This window comes from Protobothrops mucrosquamatus, unplaced genomic scaffold (assembly GCF_001527695.2).
Source record: "Protobothrops mucrosquamatus isolate PMUCROS unplaced genomic scaffold, P.Mucros_1.0 scaffold1296, whole genome shotgun sequence".
Classification (NCBI taxonomy): Eukaryota; Metazoa; Chordata; class Lepidosauria; order Squamata; family Viperidae; genus Protobothrops; species Protobothrops mucrosquamatus.
Window position 1 is genome coordinate 455,541 of NW_015387498.1, and position 25,220 is coordinate 480,760.

Consider the following 25,220-nt stretch of genomic DNA (forward strand, 5'->3'; position numbering starts at 1 on the left):
CTCCTCCTCCTCCTCCTCCTCCTCCTCCTTCTTCTTCTTCTTCTTCTTCTTCTTCTTCTTCTTCTTCTTCTTCTTCTTCTTCTTCTTCTTCTTCTTCTTCTTCTTCTTCTTCTTCTTCTTCTTCTTCTTCTTCTTCTTCTTCTTCTTCTTCTTCTTCTTCTTCTTCTTCTTCTTCTTCTTCTTCTTCTTCTTCTTCTTCGTGCAGGATAGAGGTGAGCAGAATCAGACCTTAAAAGTGTGCAATATCGTAGTGTTTCCTCTCCTTTAAAAAGAAAACAAAACAGGGGAAAAAACCCACCCTTTTTATGTGTACGTGTTAAGGCAGCATTTTTCTTTGTGAGACCTTGCTGTGAAGTTCTAATATGTCACCATTCAAATGTCAGCAGGCTGTTGGAAAGGAAGCTAATAACTTAAACCTTTGAGAGCTGCCAACAAGAGAGGTAATTCAGATTGTAGAGAGAGAATGCCATTGTGTTCTTGAGGGAAATAGATTTCAGGAATGAAACATGCTACTTGGAAGCATTTATCTTTTGTGTGAGCATGTGGAAAGTAGTGATGGTGGGAGAGAATATATATATATTAGAAACCCAAAAGATGGTTTGGCAAAGATAGCTCTGAGGGAGGAAAAGGGAGTTGACAATAGTGGGAGTGAAAGGTCCAGAAGTCCCTGGTTTCTGTTTTTATTGGGAAAACATGCGTAGGTTACGGTAGTCAGCCTGCTTGTGTTGTGATTAATGCTTTTTTTCCCATATAGTTTTTGATTTTTTTTGAAAAGTAATCATTGTGTGAAAATGTGATATTGATACTCAAATTCCTCCCCCAACATCATTCCATACTTGTCGACCTGGAAAGGAAAGGAAAGGAAAGGAAAGGAAAGAAGAGGAGAGGGAAGGGATGGGAAGGGAAGGGAAGGGAAGGGAAGAAGAGAAAAGGGAAGGGAAGGGAAGGGAAGGGAGAAAGAAAGAAAGAAAGAAAGAAAGAAAGAAAGAAAGAAAGAAAGAAAGAAAGAAAGAAAGAAAGAAACCTGAAGCATTGCTCATTAAGATCTTTCTAAATTTGGGGGTTCCTTCCTTCGCCTCCCCCCCCCCCCAAAAACCCCTTTAATTGTGGTCAGGCTTTTTCTCAGAAAATAAACAATTGTGTTTTAGAGCCACCTACTGGAGTTTTGGAAGAATTACATGATACATAATGGGATTTGTTTTTCTTGCATTCCAATTGAACTTTTGCCATAAGTGATGGCGATAAAAAGCCTCTGTCTTACCTTTGAGTTCTGAAAAGTAGAACTTTTTTTATCCTTAGGTCTGCTTCTTCTCTCTCCCTGTGCTTGCTTCCATCTCATTTGAATAACAGCAAAATATGCCTCCCATTAGGCTTAGAAGGGCATTGTGTAATTTTCTGACCACAAGAAAGGATAGAGAATGGTTGTTATCCTGTCATTTATTCATTTATATGCCAGCTATATAATTTTTATAAATAATTCAAGGCGGTGAACATACCTAATATTCCTTCCTCCTCCTTTTCCCCCCACAATAGCAATCTTGTGGGGTAGGTTGGCTGAGAAGAGAGTGTCTGGCTTTCACGACTAAGTCAGGACTAGAACTCACAGTCTCCTGACTTCCAGCCTGGTGCATTAACTATTTGACATTAAGAGAATATCTTTCTATTACAACAGCTCTTTTGCTGAAATGGACTTGAGGCTTTGCTTTGAGAAGATATGAGGTCCAGTGAAATATTGCTGTAATGGCACTGGATCTTTGCATTTGTTTTCCTTACGTTTCAGAACCCTGATATGTTATTGGACTGTAATTCAACATCAGCCTCAGATAATAAGATTTGTGGTTGGGACATTCAGTCCAACAACATCTACAAATGTTGTAAAGTTTCCAGCCCACTTGTATCCAACTGTATAGTTTTCTTGGTAACTTATAGTTTTAGGTAAGATTTATAAAGCACCTTACTCCAAAGGCTTCATGGAAGTCATTTGTCATTTGGCTTCTTCTAGAAAGTGTGTGTGTCTCCCTCTCTCTTTCTCTCTCTCTCTCTCTCTGTGTGTTTTATTTCCTGGTGGTTTCCCATACAGAGTTGCTTAACTTTCTGGGAACAGTCAAGCTTGAATAGATGCTATCATCATTTGTCAGATAAGAAGAATTTGTATTTGAATGTATTAATTTCCTTGTTCGGCTAACCAAGAAGAAAGTAGGCTTTTTCCAATGAACTGCTTGGATATCTCCTATAATAGGAAGATTTCTGATTTGTTAATGAACATTCATAATATTGTGATTGTCACACAGCCCAATTATGAGAATATTTTAAAGAAATCAGTCAATCAATCTTTATCACTGTGATAGACCAGCATTACAAATAAAAGCATTTAAAACAAAAGTAAAAAAAATGAAAATGAAAAAACAGATAATATATTGTATTTAGTGGTGATTATTTCTCAGTCAGCAATTAGAGTCTGCCTAATTTTGCATACAGTGTAACAAAATGTTGCTACATTCAAAGATACTACTTCATACTGATCTGATAACTGCAACTTTACATAAAAGAGATCAGTATTTTCCATGTATTTTATTAGGCGAGGTACGTGAGTCCTTATGGAAGATATAGTATAGCACAGTGATGGCGAACCTTTTAGAGACCGAGTACCCAAACTGCAACCCAAAACCCACTTATGCATCGTCGGGTGCCGGGTGGGTGTGGCCCATTGGGTGGGTGTGGCTAATTGGGTGGGTGTGGCCCATTGGGTGGGCGTGGCTGCGGCGGTAACGGCAGACTGGGTGGGACTAAAAAGTTGAATCAATCAATTCCTACTTTGCAAGATCTTTTTTGTTCCTGCAAGAAGTTGAAATTGACTGACTGAACCTTTTTTTTTCCCCACACAGTGGCGGAGGCCTAAAGCGAAAAGGTTTTATAAAACCCAGCTGAAGGCCTAGGACTGGGGCGACGGCACGCGTGCCCACAGAGAGGGCTCTGAGTGCCGCCTCTGGCACCCGTGCCACAGGTTCGCCACCACTGGTATAGCAGGACATTTTTTAAAAATAATATTTTGTTTTGCATTGGCTTCTGTTTTTTTACTTTTCAATAATTTCTCAAGTTACTGTGTGCAAAATGAAATACTTCTGTATGAATCCTACCATGATACACTTTTAATTTCCAACCAGTAATTTTCAACCAAATGTTACTCCAAACTTTGCTAGCTTATTTGATGAAATAACTGAGGACCAACTACAGCAGATGTACTTGAGCTACCAATTCTATTTTTGCTCACATCTAGGATTGCAACCCCAAATTTGTAAAAACTGGCTCTATCTGTTTCTCTTTGCTTGTTCTTCTTGGTCTTTCATCTGCAATTTTGTCTTTCAGATATACTACAGAGTAGTAAGAAACATTGAAGCTGGAGAAGAACTCCTTCTGTTCATGAAGACCGACAATTATTTACATGAAGAGATGGCTCCTGACATTCATGGTTAGCAGTTCCTTTTAGAAGATTCTCAAGTATTTCTGCCAGAAACTCCCTAACCTTTAGAGTAAATTTGCCCTCTTCAATTAGCAGAAATCTATTGCGAACTACAACTCATTTGCCAACTTATTTACTTTACAGAGGAGCGTCAGTATAGGTGTGAAGATTGTGACCAGCTGTTTGAGTCCAAAGCAGAACTGGTAGACCATCAGAAATTCCCCTGCAGCACTCACCACTCAGCATTTTCAATGGTGGATGAAGAATTTCAGCCAAAACTTGACAAGGAGAATGATCTCCATGATATGCATGACATCCAGGAATGCAAAGAGTGCGACCAAGTATTCTCTGATGTGCAAAGGTAGGGGCTGGGGATTTTTTTAAAAAAAATCAGTTATATGTAAGCAATAGCTTTCTAACAGATCAAAAGTCAGTTTTACACTATAATACTATATGAACAGACAGCCCCTGCTACGTGAGAACAATCAGTTGTCAGTTGTTGGAAGTTTTCAAGCAGAATTTGGATGGTCATCTGTTAAAGGAGCTGCACTGAGCATCTATATATCTGCACTGAGATGGGGGTTGGACTGTATGGCTTCCACATCTATAATATTGAGGTGTAATAACATTGAGCATCAAATTTATCATCCTGAAAATGTTTTCTTTAAAAGCAAAATCTGATATTTTCCTCTGCTGAAACTCCTTCCAAGTAATGATATGCAGAAATGGGAGATTGGGGGAAGAAATGCGAACAATAAGATAAGAGAGGGTATAGCCTGCAGCTGCATAATGGGTAGATAAAGAGATTCAGAAATGAATCTCCATAATTTCTCAGGCTATAAAGGAAATGCTGGGAGATTTTTAGAATAGAATAGAATAGAATAGAATAGAATAACTTTATTGCCACTTTGAATGTACACTAATTGGCACACGTTAAAATGAAATTTCGTTGCATACAGCTCTCAAAGGGTCACCATCTCCAATATAGACTACATAAATATGACAAAAATAAATAAATGCAGAATTATGTATATAGCCACATATATTATATGACACAGAGAAACAACACAGTCTAGTTCACAGGTGCATGGTGAGAAAAATGAATCTTGCGAGTTTACCAAACAGATGGCATAGGGAACAAAGCTATTGCAGAATCAGGTAGTCCTACTAGAAATACTTCCGAACCTCCTCCCAGAGGGGAGCAAGAGAAACAGACCATAAAGTGGGTGTGTGGAGTCTCTAACAATGCTTTGAGCTCTAAGCATATTCTGTTAATATAGGCTTATAATAAAGTAGAATTAGCTCATCTGGTTGAATTTCTGTCTGGTTCACTTGGGAAGGCTGGCATTCTATCTTAGTTACATGATTCAGGTATCATATAAGGTCCTTTCATGTGTTTTTATGAGCTTTTTAAGAAAGTATAACTGAAACAAAAGGTGTTAAGAGTTTGGCAAAAGAGAACATCAGTATGTTGAAAAGCTTTGTCCATTGCCAAAAGAGAGAAGAATTAAGCAGAACTAAGTATATCTATTTTTTTGTCTATGTGTCTCAGCACTCTGTTTTTGTGAAGAGTGTTAGCTTGGTGGAGAATACGAAGTTCTAATCAAGATAAATATGGGCTTAGTACAGCCACCGAATTAAAGATATCTCATTTTAGTCATTAACTGAACGATCTATACATTGTGTTAGAATAAATATTTATGGCTAAAAATAAGATCTGAGCTAACAGAAATAGTTTTTCTATTTTGAAAGGAGACATAATAATGCTAGTTGCATGCATTTTATAAATATTTTAAATATGGTATTTGTTCAGTGTAATTTTAATAAGAAATACTAAAATATTGCTCTATTAAGAAAAATAATTGATGAATTAAACCATGTTTTTATATCATTCATTTATATAAAATGATGGATTAAATATTGAAATACTGATTAATGGTATTTTAATAGCAATCATATGTTATAAATATTTAGTCATTACAAAGACTAGTGATATAAGAACATAATAAAAAAATATGCCATAGTATTCAGTCACTTATTGTTGGCAATAGTTATGAGTCCTATCAAAACAATGATCAGATATCTCAAAATGAGCAAATATGAAAAATGGATCTATTGATTAAAGAAATAATTGGGTAAGCAATTATCATCCGAATACAGAGTTAGACTACAGGGAAGGAAATACTTCCTACTCAACATTTTGAACGCATGCTAAGCCCTTCCTTTCTTGGAAAACTCAGGGTAATAGATGGGCCTAATAACTTTTTTAAAATCATTTGTAGCAGTCCTAACTCTGAACCCCAGAAGGATCAGAAAACCACCATACCTTTGAGCAATATAAAAACAGGTTCTCACAAATCAGTCTGTAAAATATAATTGGAAAGAGTCATAACATTTCACCTATTTTCATCCTTTTAAGAGTCATTGAATCAATTGATCATAGGGCTGAGAATTCTCAGGAGGTTCAGCCAAATGTTTGGAGATAATCTATAATTCTTTCCCTTTTCCTGTGGCTGCATCACAACTACAAATTGGTGCTTGGGATTGTAGACATCTAAAGTTGATGTATGGAGAAAAGGAAGAAGTGATTTTTTTTAGAAGACTTCCTTGTAGAACAGTATTAACAATTGCGTTAATTTATAAATAACATCCCAGGTTTTAAGGTTTGGGGGCACTGTTGACCTGAGAAGTAATTTAGATTCTTGTCCATCATGAAACTGGAGTGTGGAGTGAGAGTTGAAGTATAAATGGAAAGTGATTTTCAGGCGAGAAGTCTCTTCTGAGTATTCATCTGAACACGTCGACTGCTAGAAATTGCATATCCCTAACAGAAATACAACCTTGAGGAGAGATGTCTGGCCTTTGCAGAACAGATGGATGATTATTGTACATTTCTTGTGCTTAAAAGCCCCTTCTTCTTTTGGGAAAGCCAGTGAGGGTATTAAAGGCTCAGAACAAAAGCCAGCGGGAGAAAAAAAAATCAGAAGAAGAGAAATCATACTTTTCCCGTAAGGAAAGGGAAAAATGAGAAACAGGGCAGTTCCTCTGAAAAACGTTTAAATTATTTAAAAGCCAATACATGACAGAAACAATTCAAGACAGAAAGGTATGAAGAAAATATTCTATTAAAAAAAAATTTGAGCCACAGATGGAATTGCTGGGACAAGCACATATGCTTGGGGGCATTTGTAATTAATAAGAAAGATTCTTGAACATATCATGAGCTAGCAATGGAATAATAAGGAGTAGGTGACAATAAATTTCAGATGATTGATTTTAAAAGAAAACAACAGTAATGTTAAATCCTGACTTGTAACTAAATATAACCGATCGGAGTCTTGAGACGTGAATGAATATAAAAGCAAGAGAAGGCCTTTTGTTTATTAGTTTGTTAAGAGCATGCCCACTTTTTCACAAAAAAAAGATTTTTGAACAGTAAAGAATTACTGAGAGCACTAAAACTGATACAATAAAAACAGAGTATGCGAAGGTACTCTAATGTCAAGCTAAAATAAAACACAATCTAAAAAGTAAAAATAAGACGAAGAGGTTTGGTCTTTACGTGTTGATATAAAACGTTATTTTTTTTCTGGACTGATTGGATAAAGGAAGTCAGGAGAGGCATGAAGAAAATGGAAAAACATCTTTTAGAGCGTGTCTTTGGATCATCTCCTGTTAATTAAGAAAAGAAATCAAACATGACAAACATCTTTTTTTTCTGCCTGGGATGATTGAATGGTTGAATGTACAGCATCTTTGTCCCGTTCTTTCTTGAGGACTTCAAGGTAGCTTCATTGGGGAACTGTTTTCATTTTAACCCCCTAACAGAAATTCTGCGAGAAATTCTGGATTGACAGACTATGACCAGCCCAAAGTTATTCAGTGAAGTTCCATGGCTGAAGGTGAACACAAATTTGGGTGTCTCCAAACCAAGTCCAAAGCTTTAACCATTACTCCAAACTATTTCCATTAAGACACAAAAAAGCTTCCAAGGATGTAAAATCAAATGTGTTATTCAAATAAATAATTTTAAAAAGGGGTTCCCCCATTTAGTCTTTAAACAGGGCTTTTATTACAGAATTCTGATGCTCCAGGAATGCCTTCCCTTCCTTTTGTTTAATATTTCTTCATTTCCCCCTTTGATCTGAACTGAAATCATAAATAAAAATATGTCTTTTTAAAAATAAAGACTAGAGACTTCCCAATGAAATTATTAAGGTTAATTAGACCACCCACAGAAAAGAAAGTTCTAATTATGCTCTGATTGATTTTTTTCAGTTCTCTGAACTGAAATAACATTTGTTCTTTGTATCTGATTGCTTGGGTGTAATAGGAAAAACAATAACCCTATTTTGATTCAATCTTATAGAGATTTTTTGTTATACCTCTACAGCTTGGAAAAGCACATGCTGTCCCACACAGAAGAACGGGAATATAAGTGTGATCAATGTTCCAAGGCCTTTAACTGGAAATCAAACTTGATACGTCACCAGATGTCCCATGATAGCGGGAAGCACTACGAATGTGAAAACTGCGCCAAGGTACAGTGAATTTGAAGGATGCCTGGGACGGTTTCTGTTTTGTGGTATTTAGAACAATAGTATAGCCTTTATGTCTATGGAGATTTCCAGTCATCCAAGTCATGGTTGTTCCAAAGGTGCTTTTTTTTCAAAAGGCAACTAGACATTTCTCTTCTCATCCAAGAAGCTTTTTCGGTTCTGACTGAATGGTGGAGGATGGAAGGATTTATATTCCTCGCAGTAATCTGGACGTTGGTACTCTTTCTGAGAATGGTTGAGGCCACGTGGAGATTTATCTGTGCTCTCAGGGTCATCTGAATAGTGCAAAGGGTGTGGAATCTTCTTGGAATTGCTGATCCCCCCTCTGTTGACCAAATTGGTCAAGTGGATCAAAGGCCCCTCTTTTGAAGACAGCAAAGTCCACAAACCGGGGACTGTTGGTTTGATGAGGGATCAAAGAGGCCATCTTCATTGAGATTGAACAGCCCTTTCTCAACAGAGGGGGAGTGATACGACACTGCCTATCTCCTGTTTACAACACAATCCATTCAGCAGTTCCAAGTAGATTCCATACCCATTTGCACTATTCAGATGACCAATGGGTTAATTCGTAAAGTGTCCTTTCGAGCTCAACTCACAGACCAATCCACAGTTTTCTTGACAATATGATGGCTTCAAGTTAAGATAATTTAACATTATTCATTGATTTTTATGTTCACTGTAGCTTTGTTCCATTTCTTCTTTTATGTATTATGCAGGAAAATTCATGTGTGTTTTAAAATAAACACACATTCACTTTTATGATGTACAGATTTTAAATACTCCACAGGTTTAAAAAATAAAGAATCTCAGAATTTAATAAAAATGGATATTAAAATATACTTGTTCTGGTTTGCACATGAGATAAAGAGATGTAAAATCTATCCCACTTGTTTTAAAAGTGTAGGTTTGAAATGATTTCTCATGTATAAATGATTCATGGCTACACGATAAAAGATAAAATGCCCTTAGAAGATCTGGGACTGAGGTTTCTCCTTAATAATGCAGATTTTATAGATGAAGTTTTATCTGGTGTTTTGTTTAGTTTTTTTTGTAAGCGGGACAGTATTCATCTGAAGCCTATCCTGCTTCAATAGCGTCTAATTCAGTTTGCTAAAAGGATAACGTGTATGTACAGATAGTCCTTGACTTATGACTAGCAATTTATGAAAACTACAGTGGACCCCTCAGAAAAGATATTTACCCCAAATTCGAAGTTCCAGTGGCTGCTTCCCCCTGTAGGCACTTAGCACTTGGCCTATATTAATGGATGTTTGCAGCATCCCACAGTCAAATGAACGTGATTTACAATGCTTTTTTTCCTGGAAACTATTATTTAGTTCCTGCAAATGACCTGTTTAATGACTGACACAACGTATAACTATAATTCCAGATTCAATTACCATCATAAATTGAAGACTACCTGTTAAGGATTGAGGAGCCCTGTTAATTTGTGAAATTTAGTGATAGTAATTTAGACGAATGAATGCTTAATTCCTAACAAAGTACTGATTATATCAACAGAAGTGCCACAGTATGAATGTCAAAACCATTGGTGTCAAAACTGAAACTCATATAATGTGTATGACTTCTTGACAGATTCTAGCATAACATTTTTATAAGGATATTGAGAAGTGGGTTAATTAAGTTAATTAATGTGTGGTTAATTAGTTGCAAATTCTATACATTTTAAAGATATGCATAAATTACGGCGACTCAACTTTTAATGATTCATCATTATGAATCATTAAAAAAAGATAAATTGAGGAAGAAGATGGGGAAAAGGAGATGATTACGGCTGAGGTCCCAAATGTACAAGAGAACAAGTCTCACCAGATCAGGACTGTATAACTCTGTTGATTAGAATTGGGGCTGTTGAAGAGAACTTTGGGTAATGGTTTCTAATTCAGTGAAATGGAAACAAACACTTAAGACTGTAAAGAATAGTAGGGATAATCTCTAAAGCCAAATCTCTTTGTGCCTTAGAGAACCACAGTCCAAATGATAGAAAAGATTGCTGATCTTCCACTACAGGTATTCCTTGACTTACAACAGTTCGTTTGGTGACCATTCGAAGTTACAACGGCACTGAAAAAAGTGACTTGTGACCCTTTTTCCCACTTATGACCGTTGCAGCAACCCCATGATCGCATGATTTACATTTGGATGCTTGACAATTGACTCATATTTATGATGGTTGCAATGTCCCAGAGTCATGTGATCCCCTTTTGCTACTTCTGACGAGCAAGGTCAATGGAGAAACCAGATTCACTTAACAACCGTGTTACTTATTTAACAACTGCAGTTCACTTAACAAACGTGGTAAGAAAAGTCGTAAAATGGGACAAAATTTAACAAATTAACAATCATCTAACAAATTTCTCACTCGGCAACATAGATTTTGGGCTCAACTGTGGTCATAAGTTGAAGACTACCTGTAATTCTGTATACCCTGTATACAGACTACCTGTATACCCTGCTTAACAACACAGAGGAAGAAAAGGCAATTTATGGAGGTAGTTGACAGCTCCTGAGTATTAGTTTAATTACTTGTACATCCTGTTAAGGACCCAGAGTGCTATACAGTAGGTTTCTGAAGATTGACCATTTGCTGCCAGAAGGCCCTGGTTCTATTACAGAATTAGTTTCCAGGATTTTCTTGGATGGGAGCCATAAGCTTTAAATGGTCTTGACACTACTTTAAATGAATAACCATAGATATGCCCTCAAGGTCACCTTTCCCATCTTCTGACTTACTGATTTAACTGGATTCACAAAACAACTCTTTCCCTTTTTTCCTCATTAAATGACTCTTGGTTCCAGAAGGGTGTTAGATCAAATGTGCTTATTATTATTATTATTATTTGCAATTGTTTGCATTCAAATCTCTTGTTTAATAAGTACTCATTTCCTAGCAGGTTTTCACAGACCCCAGCAACCTCCAGAGGCACATTCGTTCGCAGCATGTTGGGGCTCGTGCGCATGCTTGTCCAGAGTGCGGTAAAACATTTGCCACTTCTTCAGGCCTCAAACAGCACAAACATATCCACAGCAGTGTCAAGCCTTTTATATGTAAGTCTTTGCTCAGCATCTATTGTTCTTGTGTCCTTGAGCAAAATATTCCCATAACGTATTTAACCCAACAGCACCTCCCCAGTCAGTTCTCCTTCCCAGAAGTTCAGGCAGTACACAGTCCCACTAACTGGCTCAAAATAAATCATTTGGGAAACAGATTTGGTGGACTGGGATGTGAAGTTGGGTTACATAAATAGCAAGATAAATAAATAAAATAGCCAATCACTTATCTCTGCCCATAAAGCCATTCATTAAGAAAGCATTAGCAAGTCTCTAGGCATTCCTAGATCTTTACCCTGTTGGCCATCCGAGTAGCAGTAGATTACGTTTAACCAATCAAGATTTGGGGTATATGTTCTGTGCTATCAGGTTTCGGCAGTGGATTCTGTAAATGAAGTCTTCTTGATTTGAGCTATTGTTTCTTTCAGTGTCTTTCTTGGAGAACTGTGTTTGCAGAAGAGCTTATTTGATTGGGTTTAAGTGGTTCCTATGATGTATCCAACTAAATTAATCCTATGCAGACTGGATTTCTTTCGAGTTAAACTTAATTCTTTGGCTCTAGGTCAGCTAATTCCTTTTTGACATTCTCTTCACACACTATTCTCTCCTCAACCCAGTGAAGTTTTTTTGTGGCTGTATGGACATACAGTTAGATAGTGGTGGTTTGAAAAATAACTTGGTTTTGTCTGGGTTCGTACATAAAGCTAGGTCATAAATGGGTATGTTTGTTAGTGTGCTAATAGAATCAGTTAATAAACCACAATTTATTTTAGTGCAGTAAATCAGTTTGTATCTGGACTGCCACTGTAGATTATCATGCTGTACAGGTGAAGATGCTTGGTTTGTTTGTGGCTTCTTTGTTTATTCCTAATTTGTTTTTCTATCCCACTAACTAATCCACTGAGATACAAAATGAGAGCAACTAAAAAGAGTGGGAAACAAGAGCCGTGGTGGCACAGTGGTTAGAATGCAATATTGCAGGCTAATTCAATGCTCACTGCTCAATTCTGAACAGCTCAAGTTTCAAGATTGAGTCAGCCTTCCATCCTTCCGAAGTCGGTCAAATGAGGACTCAGATTTTTGGGGGCAATATGCTGTCTCTGAAAACTGAAGTGATATATAAGTTTAAGTGCTATTGCTAAAACAAATCAGGAATTGGTGCAATGATTCATGGTTATTTTATTTCTCTGTAAAACTATCTTCAGCTTTTTTCAAACAAACCATGATTAAAATCACAAATGGCATACTGTGATTGGCAAACATGTTACTTGTAGAGAATCTGGAGCTACTTAACTGCAATTTTATTATCTCTATATAATCAGAGCTATAGTCCTATGTCATTTCAATTTTTTGTCTTCCCGCAATGTGTTATTTTTATTTCTCTGCACATTTTTTTATCATAGAATTGAACACCAACACATGCATTTGTATTTTTGTATAAATTAAATTCATGCCGTACCTATGGAGTGGTAGGTGATGAAAATATCCATTGAAGCAAAAAACAAAACAAAACCCACAATAGCCATTTTCCCTGTACTAGAAAAATTAGGTGAATTGGCTCTTGGCTTCATGTGCACTTGGCTATCAGAAATAATTATGATTCTCAAAAAGATACGATACTCTAGTTTTTTTGTTTATTCATTTATTAAATTTATGTGCTGCCTGTCTTGTCCATAGACAACTCCAAGCAGTCTACAAGCATTAAAACTACTACACAATTAAAATAATAAGGCAAAAAGTAACAACAGTGATCAATACTGTTAAAAGATGGTCAGTAGGGAAGCATGAAATAAATGGGGAGAAATGGAGGTCTTTCCAAATTCAGTCACTACCTCCAGAATGGTGCACTCCTGTTGGGGTCCCAGGCTAGCTGACAGAGACAGGTCAAAAGGGTGGGTATGGATCACACATCAATGGGTACGATGTTCCAAAGGGCTACCCCAGTTAATGGGATATTTGCACTCTACCTATAAGAGTCGTGTATTTGTATTTACAATCTACTTCAGTCTTTTCTTTTGAAATTCAAGAAGCTCAAAAGCTATGAAATGAGATTGTGATGAGTAACTTCTGTGAGCTAGTAGCAGCATTGGTAGTGAAGGGTAAGGCATAGTACCAAGGAAAGGAAAGAAGGAACCCATAAGGAATTTCAAGTGAGTAGACCTGAAGTAATACTGCCATGGCAGATTCTCTCTCCTTATCATTAAGTCCATGCAGCACACCTCTACTTACAGTAATTCATACTTCTAATCAATGCAGCTACTTAGAATAAGAGCGTGGGCACTCCATCACTGGAGATTTTTAAGAAGAGACGAGACAGTCACTTGTCTGAAATGGTATAGTTTTCCTGCTTGAGCAGGGGGCTGGACTAGAAGACCTCCAAGGTCCCTTCCAGCTCTATTCTATTCTATTCTATTCTATTCTATTCTATTCTATTCTATTCTATTCTAATAGAAGAGAATATTTGTAGCACAAAGTTGAACTGTGGAGTATTTATAGTACACTCTGAGCAGGGTTTTCATTGAAGACATTTCGTTGCCAAACTAGATAACATACTCAGTGCATTGAAACATCTGCAAGAAAACAATCCAGCCCAGAGAGCACGAAGAATCCCCACAATGGAATAAGTGTCCAGTTGTGTTAGTCCCACACTTGCAGAATTCCTAGTTGACATCTGGAAAACACAAGGTGAAGAGAAGCTGTCAGTGATGACTATATTTTGTGTAATAGATGGGAAAGGGGTAAGAATTCACCACAGGGTATTTTTAGCAGTCCTTATTCATGGAAGAGAGAACTCTGTTGCACTTCTCTGTTGGCTTCATGTTCAGAAGCTTATTAGTATCTGAAAATCCTTGGGCAATTTTGGAAATACTTTTATAACCTCATTTTATATTGTGTGCTCTGGCAACCTTCCCTGGATCTAAGTCTAATTATGCTTTGAACCTTTTGTAAGTTTATTTATTGTTCTTAATGTAGCTCCAGGAAGAAGAGGAGAGCTACTGGTGGATGTGACTAATAAAGTGTTAGAAGATTCCACCAAGTGAGTTTCTCTCTAGCAAACCACTGAAAACCCTGGACTTGCTCCAGGCTGTTGCTAATTTCACAATAAGCTCAAAGAACCTCTGGCAATCTTTTCCTAAAGAAAAAGTGAATCTTCATCAAAAGAGAGATTTTCACAGGCTATTCACATTGAGAGTTAGGGTGATATAAAATCCTTGCCATTTAAGAGCTTCCATTTTAATTTGTTGCTTCTAAATTTGCATAAGTCCATTTTTAAAAAACAACAACAACACAGCATATTTTATTAAATGAAAACACATAAATGAAAAGCAGACAGCTGATGAGACAAATTACAGTTCTCAACCATTCCAACCAGCATGGCCGATATGAGGTAGGCTGGGAATGATAGCTCAGTACTTTTGAGAGACCACAGGCTCCCCACCCTTGCTTTATGGTGCTACACTTTGCAGAGGTTGGTGTTGAGGCTGGCTTAACCAAGAAATGAATAGGTTGAAGAAGGAGAAACTAATGGAATAAGACTGCCAGGTCTGGCCTATAAAGATTTTCAGTGAGAACTTCTTTGTCATGTAATAGGATGGCTTTGCTCGCCACAGTAGAGAAATATACAGTATAATATTGATTGGTAAGAGAGTAAGGCAAATTATGCTTTAATTTAAAACAACTTAGTGTTTCGATGTGTGCAACTTCACAATAATCTAGTGGCCCGTATGACTTCTAGTGTCAATGTCATATCCACCTGTGAGTCTTCAGAACAAATTAAGTACCTCTTTGTCTTTGATGAAGCTGGAACCCTTCAAATGTGTTGTGTCAGGTGCAGGAAATCAGGAGTCCAAGCAGTTCAAATGAATATATTATTGTATGCTAATGCTCTCTACAACAATCTGAACTAGTAATAGTTAAGGCAAATTTGTGATAGTTAAGAATCAACAACATTCAAGCCTGGCTGGACTTATATCTCTTGTGGGCATGAAGGGACTGGAGGCTGATGATGCATTTGACTCCTCCCTTTGGCTCAGCCTGGTCATCTTCTACAGTTGGATGGAAATTCTAGCTACAATTCTAGCAATTTCCAGCCCAGGTGGATATTCTGGAAGCTAGAACCCAAAGCATCTAGAGGTGACCCAGTTTGGAAAAGCCTGTAACACAGTCTAGGGCCTTCTACCATTTGTGACAAGGAGGAAGCACAGAGAATGAAAAGATGGAATGTTTTCAATTTATAATGCATACATATAGCCTTCAACTTACCACCCTCATTTAACAATGGTTCAAAATTACAGTGGCCTCAGTAAAAGTGATTTATGACCTCACACTTATGAATGTTGAACCACACCTGCAGTCAGGTGATCACAATTTGCATGGTTGGCAACTGGCTCCCATTTATCAAACAATTACAGCATCCAGCAATCATGATTTGTAACCTTCCCAGCCAGGTTCCATCAAAAACTGGTTACTTAACAACCATGCTAAAAATTGTTGTAACGTTGGGTTCAGTACCATGATGACTCACTTTACAAACATCCTAACTTACAAAGTAAATTCTGGTCCCAACTGAGGTCAGCATGTTCATTCTGTTGAAAATGGATCATTCTAAACATCATGTCCCTTCTAAATGTTGATGGCAGTATTCTTCCTGAGCAAAAGATTTTACAGTTGAGAAAAACCTCTGCGTTTGGGGAAGCTTTGAAGAATGTAAATTGTGCACTATTGTGTAAAGAAAAAGGAATCAGAGAAGGGTTAAAGCAGCCACATGTAACATTTTTGTTATGGGAGAAGGTAAGAAAATAGATTGGGTCAGATGCCATAATTAGGTGGGTCTGGGTTTAGATTGGACTTTGAATGTGACATGGCTACTTTCAGGCTTGGATGTTAGTTTTGAACTTTTTTGCTCAGAATGTCATGGTCTGAGGGGCTTTCAGGGGTTAGAAGACTTGATCCATCTTGGTTTAAAGGACAGAGATGAAATGAGATTGAGTCAAAAGGATATATTTTTAGAAGTTAAGTCTGTTGTTCAGGATGTCTTCTAATCTTTGGTATGGGAGTGATATTCTCACACTTGATGGTGTTAATAATTAACATTAATAATGTTCTTTTGTACCTGGAATTTTGTCTTCATTGTTTTGTACAGTTGTGGTTTTTGTATTGTTGTGGTCTTGCGAAGGGTAGAGATCTAAATATAAAATGAACAAATAGAAGGCTTCTAATGTTGAAGAACCTCCTGCTATCTGGAAACCAGAATTAAAGAGATAGATATAAAAGTTGATAGCAAGGATATTGAGTGCTAGAAATATATCTCCCAAGAAAGGAAGAGCCAAGTAAAGGGTGGGACACTGAAGTTTTACCATTTCCAATCTCTGGAAGTGAAGCACAGGGACTTGGGCTGTGGAGAAACCAGAGTTGTTGGATGCAAAGACTTAGCAGGTTAGTTTTAGTCAATAGGCCAGTGGGGTTTTTTTTCCCCAACCTTGGTGACTTTAATATGTCTGGACTTCAATTCCCAGGATTCCCCAGCCAGTAGGCTGTACAAATATTACATATTATTGGAATGACAGTAGAATAAAATATTCAGACTTGAAACAATAAAGATGTTTGACTGGCTTAAAGTTTGATTTGTTTTTGTTTTTTTTAGTAGCAGGAAGAAAAAGAAAATTACAAAATGTTTTGCGGTAACATATCAAGAGAATTTTCCTAGATCTATCCAATGTGGAAGAAAGTGACTCAACCTTATTTCTAGAGTTTTATGTATCTCACCACAGGGAAGTTCAAGTTGTTTTTTCAATCATGTGAATCCTTACTAATCCCTTCCTTGGCTCCTTTTGTTCCACTATCAAGTTGAACTAGTATGCTGTGGTTTTTACTTAATGTCCAGATCTTTCAACCTCTGAGCCAAGCTCAATTAGCAAAATTTGAGGCTGGCTACACTGTGCGGATAGGCCAGAATATGCAGAAACGGAGTGCGTGAAGGTGTAGGGTCAAACAGGAAGCCAGTGTAAATGAGAGAGAGGCCAACTTGCAATTTCAGATCAACCCATGGGGACTCAAGGTTCAAGCTCTTGAGAGCCAACATTCAGCTTCCTGAAGCTCATGAATTCACTTTTTTAGTATACGAGAACGTACGCCATATATTCATCAAGGGAGCAGTTGAACAAATCTGTGTGAGCCTTAAGTCTCCATAATATATCAACATGATTTTTAATGGCTTAAAAGAATCCCTCTGAGGTTTTTGGTCTGCTCCTGAAATGGTTCCCTTTTTTATTTATTTCTGCCGGGTTTATTTAAGCTAGCAAAAACGTAATTAACTGGAGCCAGTTATGACTGCTGCTTAAAGATTTGTGTTCCCTTGCCCGGGAGCACAGGGTTGTCTTTTTAATATTAGTAAAAATAAAATAATTAGGTGAACAATAACTTCTAGCCATATAGGGGCCGCTTATAAGCTGAGGTTCCAATTGTTGTTGTTTTTTTAAAGAAAAGAAAAGAAAAGCTTTTCAAATTAAATCACTTTGGAAAAGACTTCTTCCTCTTTTTTTTTCTTTTCTTTTCTTTTTTAACCTTCCATAATGTGTCCTCTGCCACTACTGATGTAACTAAAAGAGTGGCTGTGATTTTTCAAATGCAGGGGATGATGGACAAGGAAAAGAAACTGCTCAGGACAATTATGAATAATTGCCGTGTAATTACAGAACAAAAGAATTTAAAGATTGCATGTCAGAACAGGATTTTCTGAGCATTTGTGGCTGGAGTACAGGGTCACCTCAAATAGAGATATCTAATTCCTAACAAAGAGGCCACACAGTATGCCTTGTCTATTCTGTCTGTTTATGGCAACTGTCTCTCATTACTGTATGCTAGCTTGACTTGGGAGCAAAGCTCCCCAGCACCACTTCACCAACACAATTACACACCTCCTATGTTCAAGAACTCTGCAGCTCGCTCAAATCGAAACCACATGGTGGAATGCACTGCAACATCTTAAAAACAACACTTAGTGGTCATTTGTTTAATAAGCAGAAAATATGCAAATTTCACCTTGGGCTGAGTTCTTACTCCTAAGATGGTTTAAAACATACTGAGTAGGTAGTAGGGAAAAGATAATGGTAAAAGAATTGTGGAATCAAGATAATTTTTTTTTAAATTAATGATAAATAAACTGAGTTGGAAATTAAAACTAAAGCCATGCAGAGAGAAAAGAGAAGTTTATTCGGGGAAAATATAAAATTATAGATTGAATATAGGAATTAGTTTATGGCTTTAGTTATAAAGTAATGCTTGCACAAATGGATCCAGATTTTGTCAGAACAGGAAGTAAATCAGAATATCCCACTGATATTAATGGATTAATTAATGTCAAAAATTAATTAATTAAAAATTAATGTCAAAAAGTAAATTATAAGAGCAAAAATAGAAGTGCAGTAGGGATTTATGTACTAAAATTTATGCACTCATCTGAAAAAGGAGCTAATTGATTACATCTATCATTCTATCCTAATTTTCTTTCCAAATCTTTGAGACATTTCCATCCTATATAGTTCCCAATTGAAACAAGGTAGCTTCAAAACTTTCTTTGATTTGCGGGAATTTAGATTTAAATTATCTTATATATTTTTTTCTTTGTCTTTCTTTTAAGGATTTGGTTACAAGAGTAGGATAAAGAAGGAAGAATTGCCATTACTTTGTAAACTTCTAAGGCATATTGTCTGAGTCATTTAAGAAATTCTTAATGGTTTTATAGAAATTGGCAATTTGTGGTGCCCAAGCTCTTTTTCCTAAAACCAACTTCTGCGCTTTGTTATGAACTTTAGGTCTTTCTTACCCTCTTTGCTTTCATTGATATAAATAAATTGTATATCAGGCTGTCTCATTTCATGACAGGCAATAAATGCAGTAAAGTATGGGTTGGGACAATTGTTAGAGAAGAAGTGGCTAAAATATAAAGTAAACAAAGAAGCAACCAACCATGTGGATTTCTGCTCTGAGAATTTTCTAATCTGTACCAGCATTCTGGAGAATTTTGGGGCAGCACCCAAGTAGGGTAAGAATGAGCGGATATAGCTGCTTTTTCAGCCTACTTTCATCCTCTCTCCCAGCCATTCCAATGTAGCTGTTGTTTAACATACAGAATAAATGTCATCTGAACTTCCTCACATACACCACATACATTTGTGAGCCATGAGGTACTGTTGGGCAACAGGAAGGTTATTATTTTATTTATAAGTTGCTCAATTCCATTAGGACTCTGGACGATATACAATGTGCAAAATTTAAAATGAAACAATTGCATAATGCAAAATACAGCTGGAGAAAAAAAAAATCATCAACTCACAAGTCAGACAATGAAGAAGGGACCTGATATCCACTACAGTCAAAGGTTTGGAAAAAGAGCCGGGTCTTCATGACTCATCTAAATAATATCCAAGTGGGGATCATATCATATGAACCATTGGGGATGGGGAATTCATTCCAGAAGTAAATTATTGCGACCAACCCCCCTCCAACTTTCTGAGTATTCTTAGATGGCATTATATAATTGATAGACTAAGATGTTCCAATAATATCAGATTTTATATGACTATGGAGACAACTAACAAGGCCCAATGCCATGAAGGGCTTTTAGGAGATAGTAAGCACTACTGCTAACCAGTGCAGAGTGTTACATGAGCCTACCAAGGCATGTCCATAACTCCCTGTGTTACTGGATTCTGGATTTCATCTAAAGCTTCTGAATAGTCTTCAAGAGCAGCCCCATGTAGAGCACATTGCAGTAGTTCAAAAGCAAGGTGACAAAAACATGAATGATAAATAACCAGTGTAGTGTTGCATACTAATTGTCCCATCCTTTTTCTTTCACTAGTAGAAAAACAAAATTATTTGTCAGAAGCTTCCTTCATTGCTTATATGGAGCAATTGGGAATTACTTATGAAAGCTTTAAAAGGGCCCTTTTTTCTCCTATTACATCAGTGGCTGCTAATTGGGCAACAGACTTTAAGGCCATAAATGTAGCAATACTTGTGTTACTAATTGATTTTCTCTTCCTGTGGAAGTTGTTAGGACTATTTACTGGAACAAGTTACATTGCTATAGTTAGTCCTAGTCTTATCCCCCATTGTTGGGTATAAAGGCAATTACATATTTACATGCTGTTAATGATTTTTTGTATGTAAATAAGCTTTGGCTCTTTAAATTAGAAAGATAGTAAGTAAAGAACTCTGGATATAGTAGGAATCCTCTGCACAAATAACCCTGACTGAGATCTATCTAGTTTCAGCAGTGTAAGTGCCTTTAGACAAATGTGTTTATTTATATGCCTGAATTAGTGCCATAAAAAGCAATTGCAATCTCCAATTGACAGTTCAGCTTACTATTCCTAATGGAAGGCCATTTGTGTAAAGTATACTGGGCACTAGGTTTCAAAAGCAATCAATGTAAACTCACTGGTCCAACAAATTTAATTTAAAACAAATCCCAAAACTTTTGCCATGATTTTTTTTTTCAGAGTAAAAGAAACATCTCTCCTCATTTCACAGTCTTCGTGCAAATAAGATTTAAGAAAGCACTCTTTAATTAGAGCATTCCTCATGAATGAAAGATATAATACAGGAACACTGGCTGACAAATCGGAATAGCATTTTTCCTGAATTGTACATTTTTGTTGGCCTACAGCCAACTTGCAATTGTTGCTGTAGTTGTTGTCTGATGTGAATTGCCAAGGCAGCCCATTTGAGCCAGACAGGTGGAATCGGGAGTTTCTCAAACAATAGATATCTTTCTTGTTATGATGGGAACAGATAGCTCTATGGATAAACATTTAAGACAGACAACAAGCAGGCAGGTTCTCAAGGGTAAGCATTATAAGAGCAGGAAGGTTAGTATCTGCAACGGTGTGACTGGAAGTAAGAGGACGTGATTACAGTTCATGGGAACCAAGAGTGCAGGATGAGATACATTCAATTCAGTTTCCTTTACAGGCTTAAAATAGAGCCATTGTAAATTATGTCAGTCTGAGTGAAACCACAAAAATAATTGTTGAGAGCGTCTTGGAATGCACAATGTTCATTGTTATATGGCTTTGATGTGTGAAGGGCAAGAGCCTCTTAATGTAGGCAGTTTACTAAAAATTTACTCTGCCAAGTTCTTCTTTGCTGGAAGATGTTGGGTTTTAATATCAAAGGAAAATGATTCCCTGTGCTTCTGAGAGGGTTGCCAGTACAATCCTAAGAAGTACCACTCATTGAGTAGCGTGAGGCTTACTCCTGTGTAAGCAGGCATAACATTACAACCTGAATTCCCTTGCTTTCTAGCTTGAGCCCCAATGGCGCAGTGTCTAGAATGCAGTATTGCGGGCAAAGTATGCCTGCAAACAGCCAGGACTTCAGTCCTGTTGGGGCTCAAGGTTGACTCAGCCTTCTCTCCTTCTGAGGTCAGTAAGATTGTTGGGGGAAATATGCTGGGATTGGAAACTGCCCAGAGAATGCTGTAAAGCACTGTGGGGTGGTATGTAAGGCTAAGAGCTAATGCTATTGCTATTCACCAGTAGTCTCTGGAGAGTGACAACGCACAGGACAAAGTTCCTGTTCCTTTATTCCTGAAAATTCTTTACTGGTCTGCATTGTACTTGTTTTAATGCTAGATGAAGTGAAAGGCCCTTTCGAAAGGTTGTCCTTGTTCGCATTTGGTCACACTGCTGTTATCCATGCACCAGAAGGGCATAGTGCCGGACTTGGGATACACAGGAAAAAATAAAATATAAATAAAGAAGAACAGGTCCAATTGGGACTGAGCAAGCTGAGTAGCAACAGAGTATTGGGAGAGGACAGAAGCCAAGAGGAGAGAAGTGGAAACACTAGCACCCTGAACAATATAATTCAATGTTACAATATTCTGTGTAAATTTTGCTCGCATTGTTTAAAACTGATTTTGAAGCCAACTGCAAGTTCCAGTGTTGCTAACCATTCATACTTCCTGGTTTTTTTTAAAAAAAATACTTTTGATACCTGAGCACAGGAAATCTTCCAATGTTACACAATATATATTTCTTGATCTTGTAAGATGGTGCTTATATTGGATAACTAAAGCAGTGGTAAAAATTGTATATACTGGGGATAGGATGACAGGCTGATGCCTATTTTCATGGGTAAAAATCAGATTCATTGCATATGCAGATTAATGGGGCAATTAATAGAGCCATTCAGGCAGCCTGCAAGCAAGGATGAAAATAAAATCTCGTTCTGCAACTATGACTTGTTCAAGATCCCGATATATCATGTTTTCATATCCTAAGGTGATCATGCAAAGCTCAATGTACTTGTGAATTTACCAATTATTAACAAGCTGCTTAGTCATACTATAAACAGTATGATATAATATACCAAAAAAGATGCCATAAGCAAATTGCAGCAGGTTACAGTAAGTATAGATTTTCCCGCAAATTGAAGCTGTGAATAACGATTTCTTTATTGGAGTTGATGTTTTATTCTGCTTTTCACTGTATTTACTCTAACCATATTCTTTCTTTTTGGAGTTTGGAACTAGTTTTGATAGGATGCCTGCTCTTAGATTCATTTATCGGGTATTACTAATAGCACAATCTTATATATGTTTATTCATACCTTGAGCTTAGTGGACTCTCTAAAATTACAGCCAAAAATACTGCAATAGTTGTCCTTGCATGTAGGTAATAAATTCCATAATAGTTCTGAATAAGTGTAAGTGTAGTGACCTCTGAGCTGCAGTGACCTCTGGAAGTGTAAAACTTTTTTCAGATGCTCAGGCAAAATAGAGGGATGGGATTAAAAATGTCTGGGTGAAATTACCATCAATCCTGAGATATGTTGTTGTTGTTGTTGTTTACACACAGGTGAGGTCTGCCATAAATCCTATACTCAGTTTTCAAACCTTTGCCGTCATAAGCGTATGCATGCTGATTGCAGAACCCAAATCAAGTGCAAAGACTGTGGACAAATGTTCAGCACTACGTCTTCCTTAAATAAGCACAGGAGATTTTGTGAGGGCAAGAACCATTTTGCTGCAGGAGGATTTTTTGGCCAAGGCATATCACTTCCTGGAACCCCAGCTATGGATAAAACGTCCATGGTTAATATGACTCATGCAAATCCAGGCCTTTCTGACTATTTTGGCGCCAATAGACATCCTGCTGGTCTTACCTTTCCAACAGCTCCTGGATTTTCTTTTAGCTTCCCTGGCCTGTTTCCTTCAGGCTTGTATCACAGGCCACCTTTGATACCTGCTAGTTCTCCCGTTAAAGGACTTCCAAGCACAGATCAAACAATCAAAAATCAAAGTCCCCTCATGACACATCCTCAGACATTGCCAGCTACCCAGGAGATTCTGAAGGCACTAAATAAGCACCCATCTAACCTAAGTGAAAATAAGCCACTGGAGCTTCAACCAGAGAGGTCCTCCGAAGAGAGGCCACATGAAAAGATCAGTGACCAGTCAGAGAGTAGTGACCTTGATGATGTCAGTACCCCCAGTGGGAGTGACCTGGAGACCACCTCTGGCTCTGATCTCGAAAGTGACCTTGAAAGCGATAAAGAGAAATGTAAAGAAAATGGTAAAGTGTTCAAAGACAAAGTAAACTCTCTGCAGAATTTGGCTTCCGTAAATAATAAGAAAGAATACAGCAATCATTCCACCTTCTCACCATCTTTAGAGGAACAAACTGCGGTGTCAGGAGCTGTGAATGATTCTATAAAAGCCATTGCTTCTATTGCTGAAAAATACTTTGGTTCGACAGGACTTGTGGGGCTGCAGGACAAAAAAGTCGGAGCCTTACCTTACCCTTCCATGTTTCCCCTCCCATTTTTTCCAGCATTCTCTCAGTCAATGTATCCATTTCCTGATAGAGACTTGAGATCGTTACCTTTGAAAATGGAACCTCAATCTCCAGGAGAAGGGAAGAAGACTTTAAAGGGAAACTCCGAATCTCCCTTTGACCTTACTACTAAACGTAAGGAGGAGAAACCACTTACTCCTGTAACTTCAAAAACATCAGTTCCATCAGTGGCCAGCCAGGACCAACCTCTAGACTTGAGCATGGGCACCAGAAGTCGAGCCACTGGCACAAAACAGACTGAGCCTCGGAAGAACCACATCTTTGGGGGAAAGAAGGGAGATCAGGATCTCGAATCAAGGAAATCCTCTGATATTTCCTTACAACATGCAAGACCCACACCTTTCTTTATGGATCCCATTTACAGGTAATCCACTTGCAAGGATTGTTTGGCTTTTGGTGTCTCACATTGTCAAAAATGGCTTGGGGTCCTCAAGTCATTTATTATTGTAAAATTGTGGAAATAGTTGCTATATGAAATGAATCTTAGATATTTCTTACCTTAGCACAAGTTAATGTTTTTTTTAAAAAGAAAATAATTTTCAGAAAAAGAATGTATTTAAAAATTGGCAGTCAAATTCTGCTTTTGTTTGCAAACTAGAAATGTCAACCTTCACTGCAATCAAAGGCGTTTCACCCAAGAACTCAAAACACATTGTACCATAGCAACCCAACGTGGAACCCAAGGGTAAAACTCTGTCTTTATTTGTTTGTAGTTATTGGAAAGTATTTATCCCCATCTGCTATGCAGAATATACAGCTGATGTCAGAAGAACCTGCATGACAATTCTAATGAAATTTCATAGCAATATTGTTTATTGTGCTAAAATCAGGTTGAACTCCAAGAATATATAAGGGAATGCAGAATCTCCTAAACAGTGTTTACATATGGATTTTCCTCTGATTTCCTTTTAAAATTATTAACAAAGGGATTTTACTTATAAATTGGATCAATTTATGTAGTGCTGACTGTATCTCAAAAATATGCATAGACCTTGCGGGTCACTTTTTTCTAAATTTTGAACTTTTCATTTACTCAACTGTTTAGGATTTAGCCACATCATCTGCTTCTCTCTCTCTCTCTCTCTCTTTCTCTGTCTTGCTCCCTGTCCCTCCCTCCCTCCTATCCATCCACCCATCCATCCATCAATCCATCCATCTCCAACATTTGTCTAGATCAGGGGTGTCAAACCCGCAACGTCACGTGACATGTCATGATGTATCGCAACTTTTTTTCCATTGCCGGCAATGGGGTGGGCACAG

General features: G+C 37.4%; 1 protein-coding gene across 2 annotated transcripts in view; it reads left to right on the forward strand.

The window, feature by feature from the left end:
* MECOM (MDS1 and EVI1 complex locus) overlaps positions 1-25,220 on the forward strand; it is a 77,712-nt gene that overhangs the window by 22,583 nt on the left and 29,909 nt on the right. The window contains exons 3-8 of one of the 2 annotated variants that reach the window (XM_015821288.1): positions 3,367-3,469; positions 3,605-3,821; positions 7,854-8,001; positions 10,935-11,091; positions 22,962-24,324; positions 24,559-24,645. In XM_015821288.1, the coding sequence (XP_015676774.1) occupies positions 3,421-3,469; positions 3,605-3,821; positions 7,854-8,001; positions 10,935-11,091; positions 22,962-24,324; positions 24,559-24,645 (2,021 nt within the window). In that variant the 5' untranslated portion in view covers positions 3,367-3,420. Of the gene's footprint in view, positions 1-3,366; positions 3,470-3,604; positions 3,822-7,853; positions 8,002-10,934; positions 11,092-22,961; positions 24,325-24,558; positions 24,646-25,220 lie in introns of those variants that run through there. The other variant, XM_015821287.1, reaches the window with a different exon arrangement.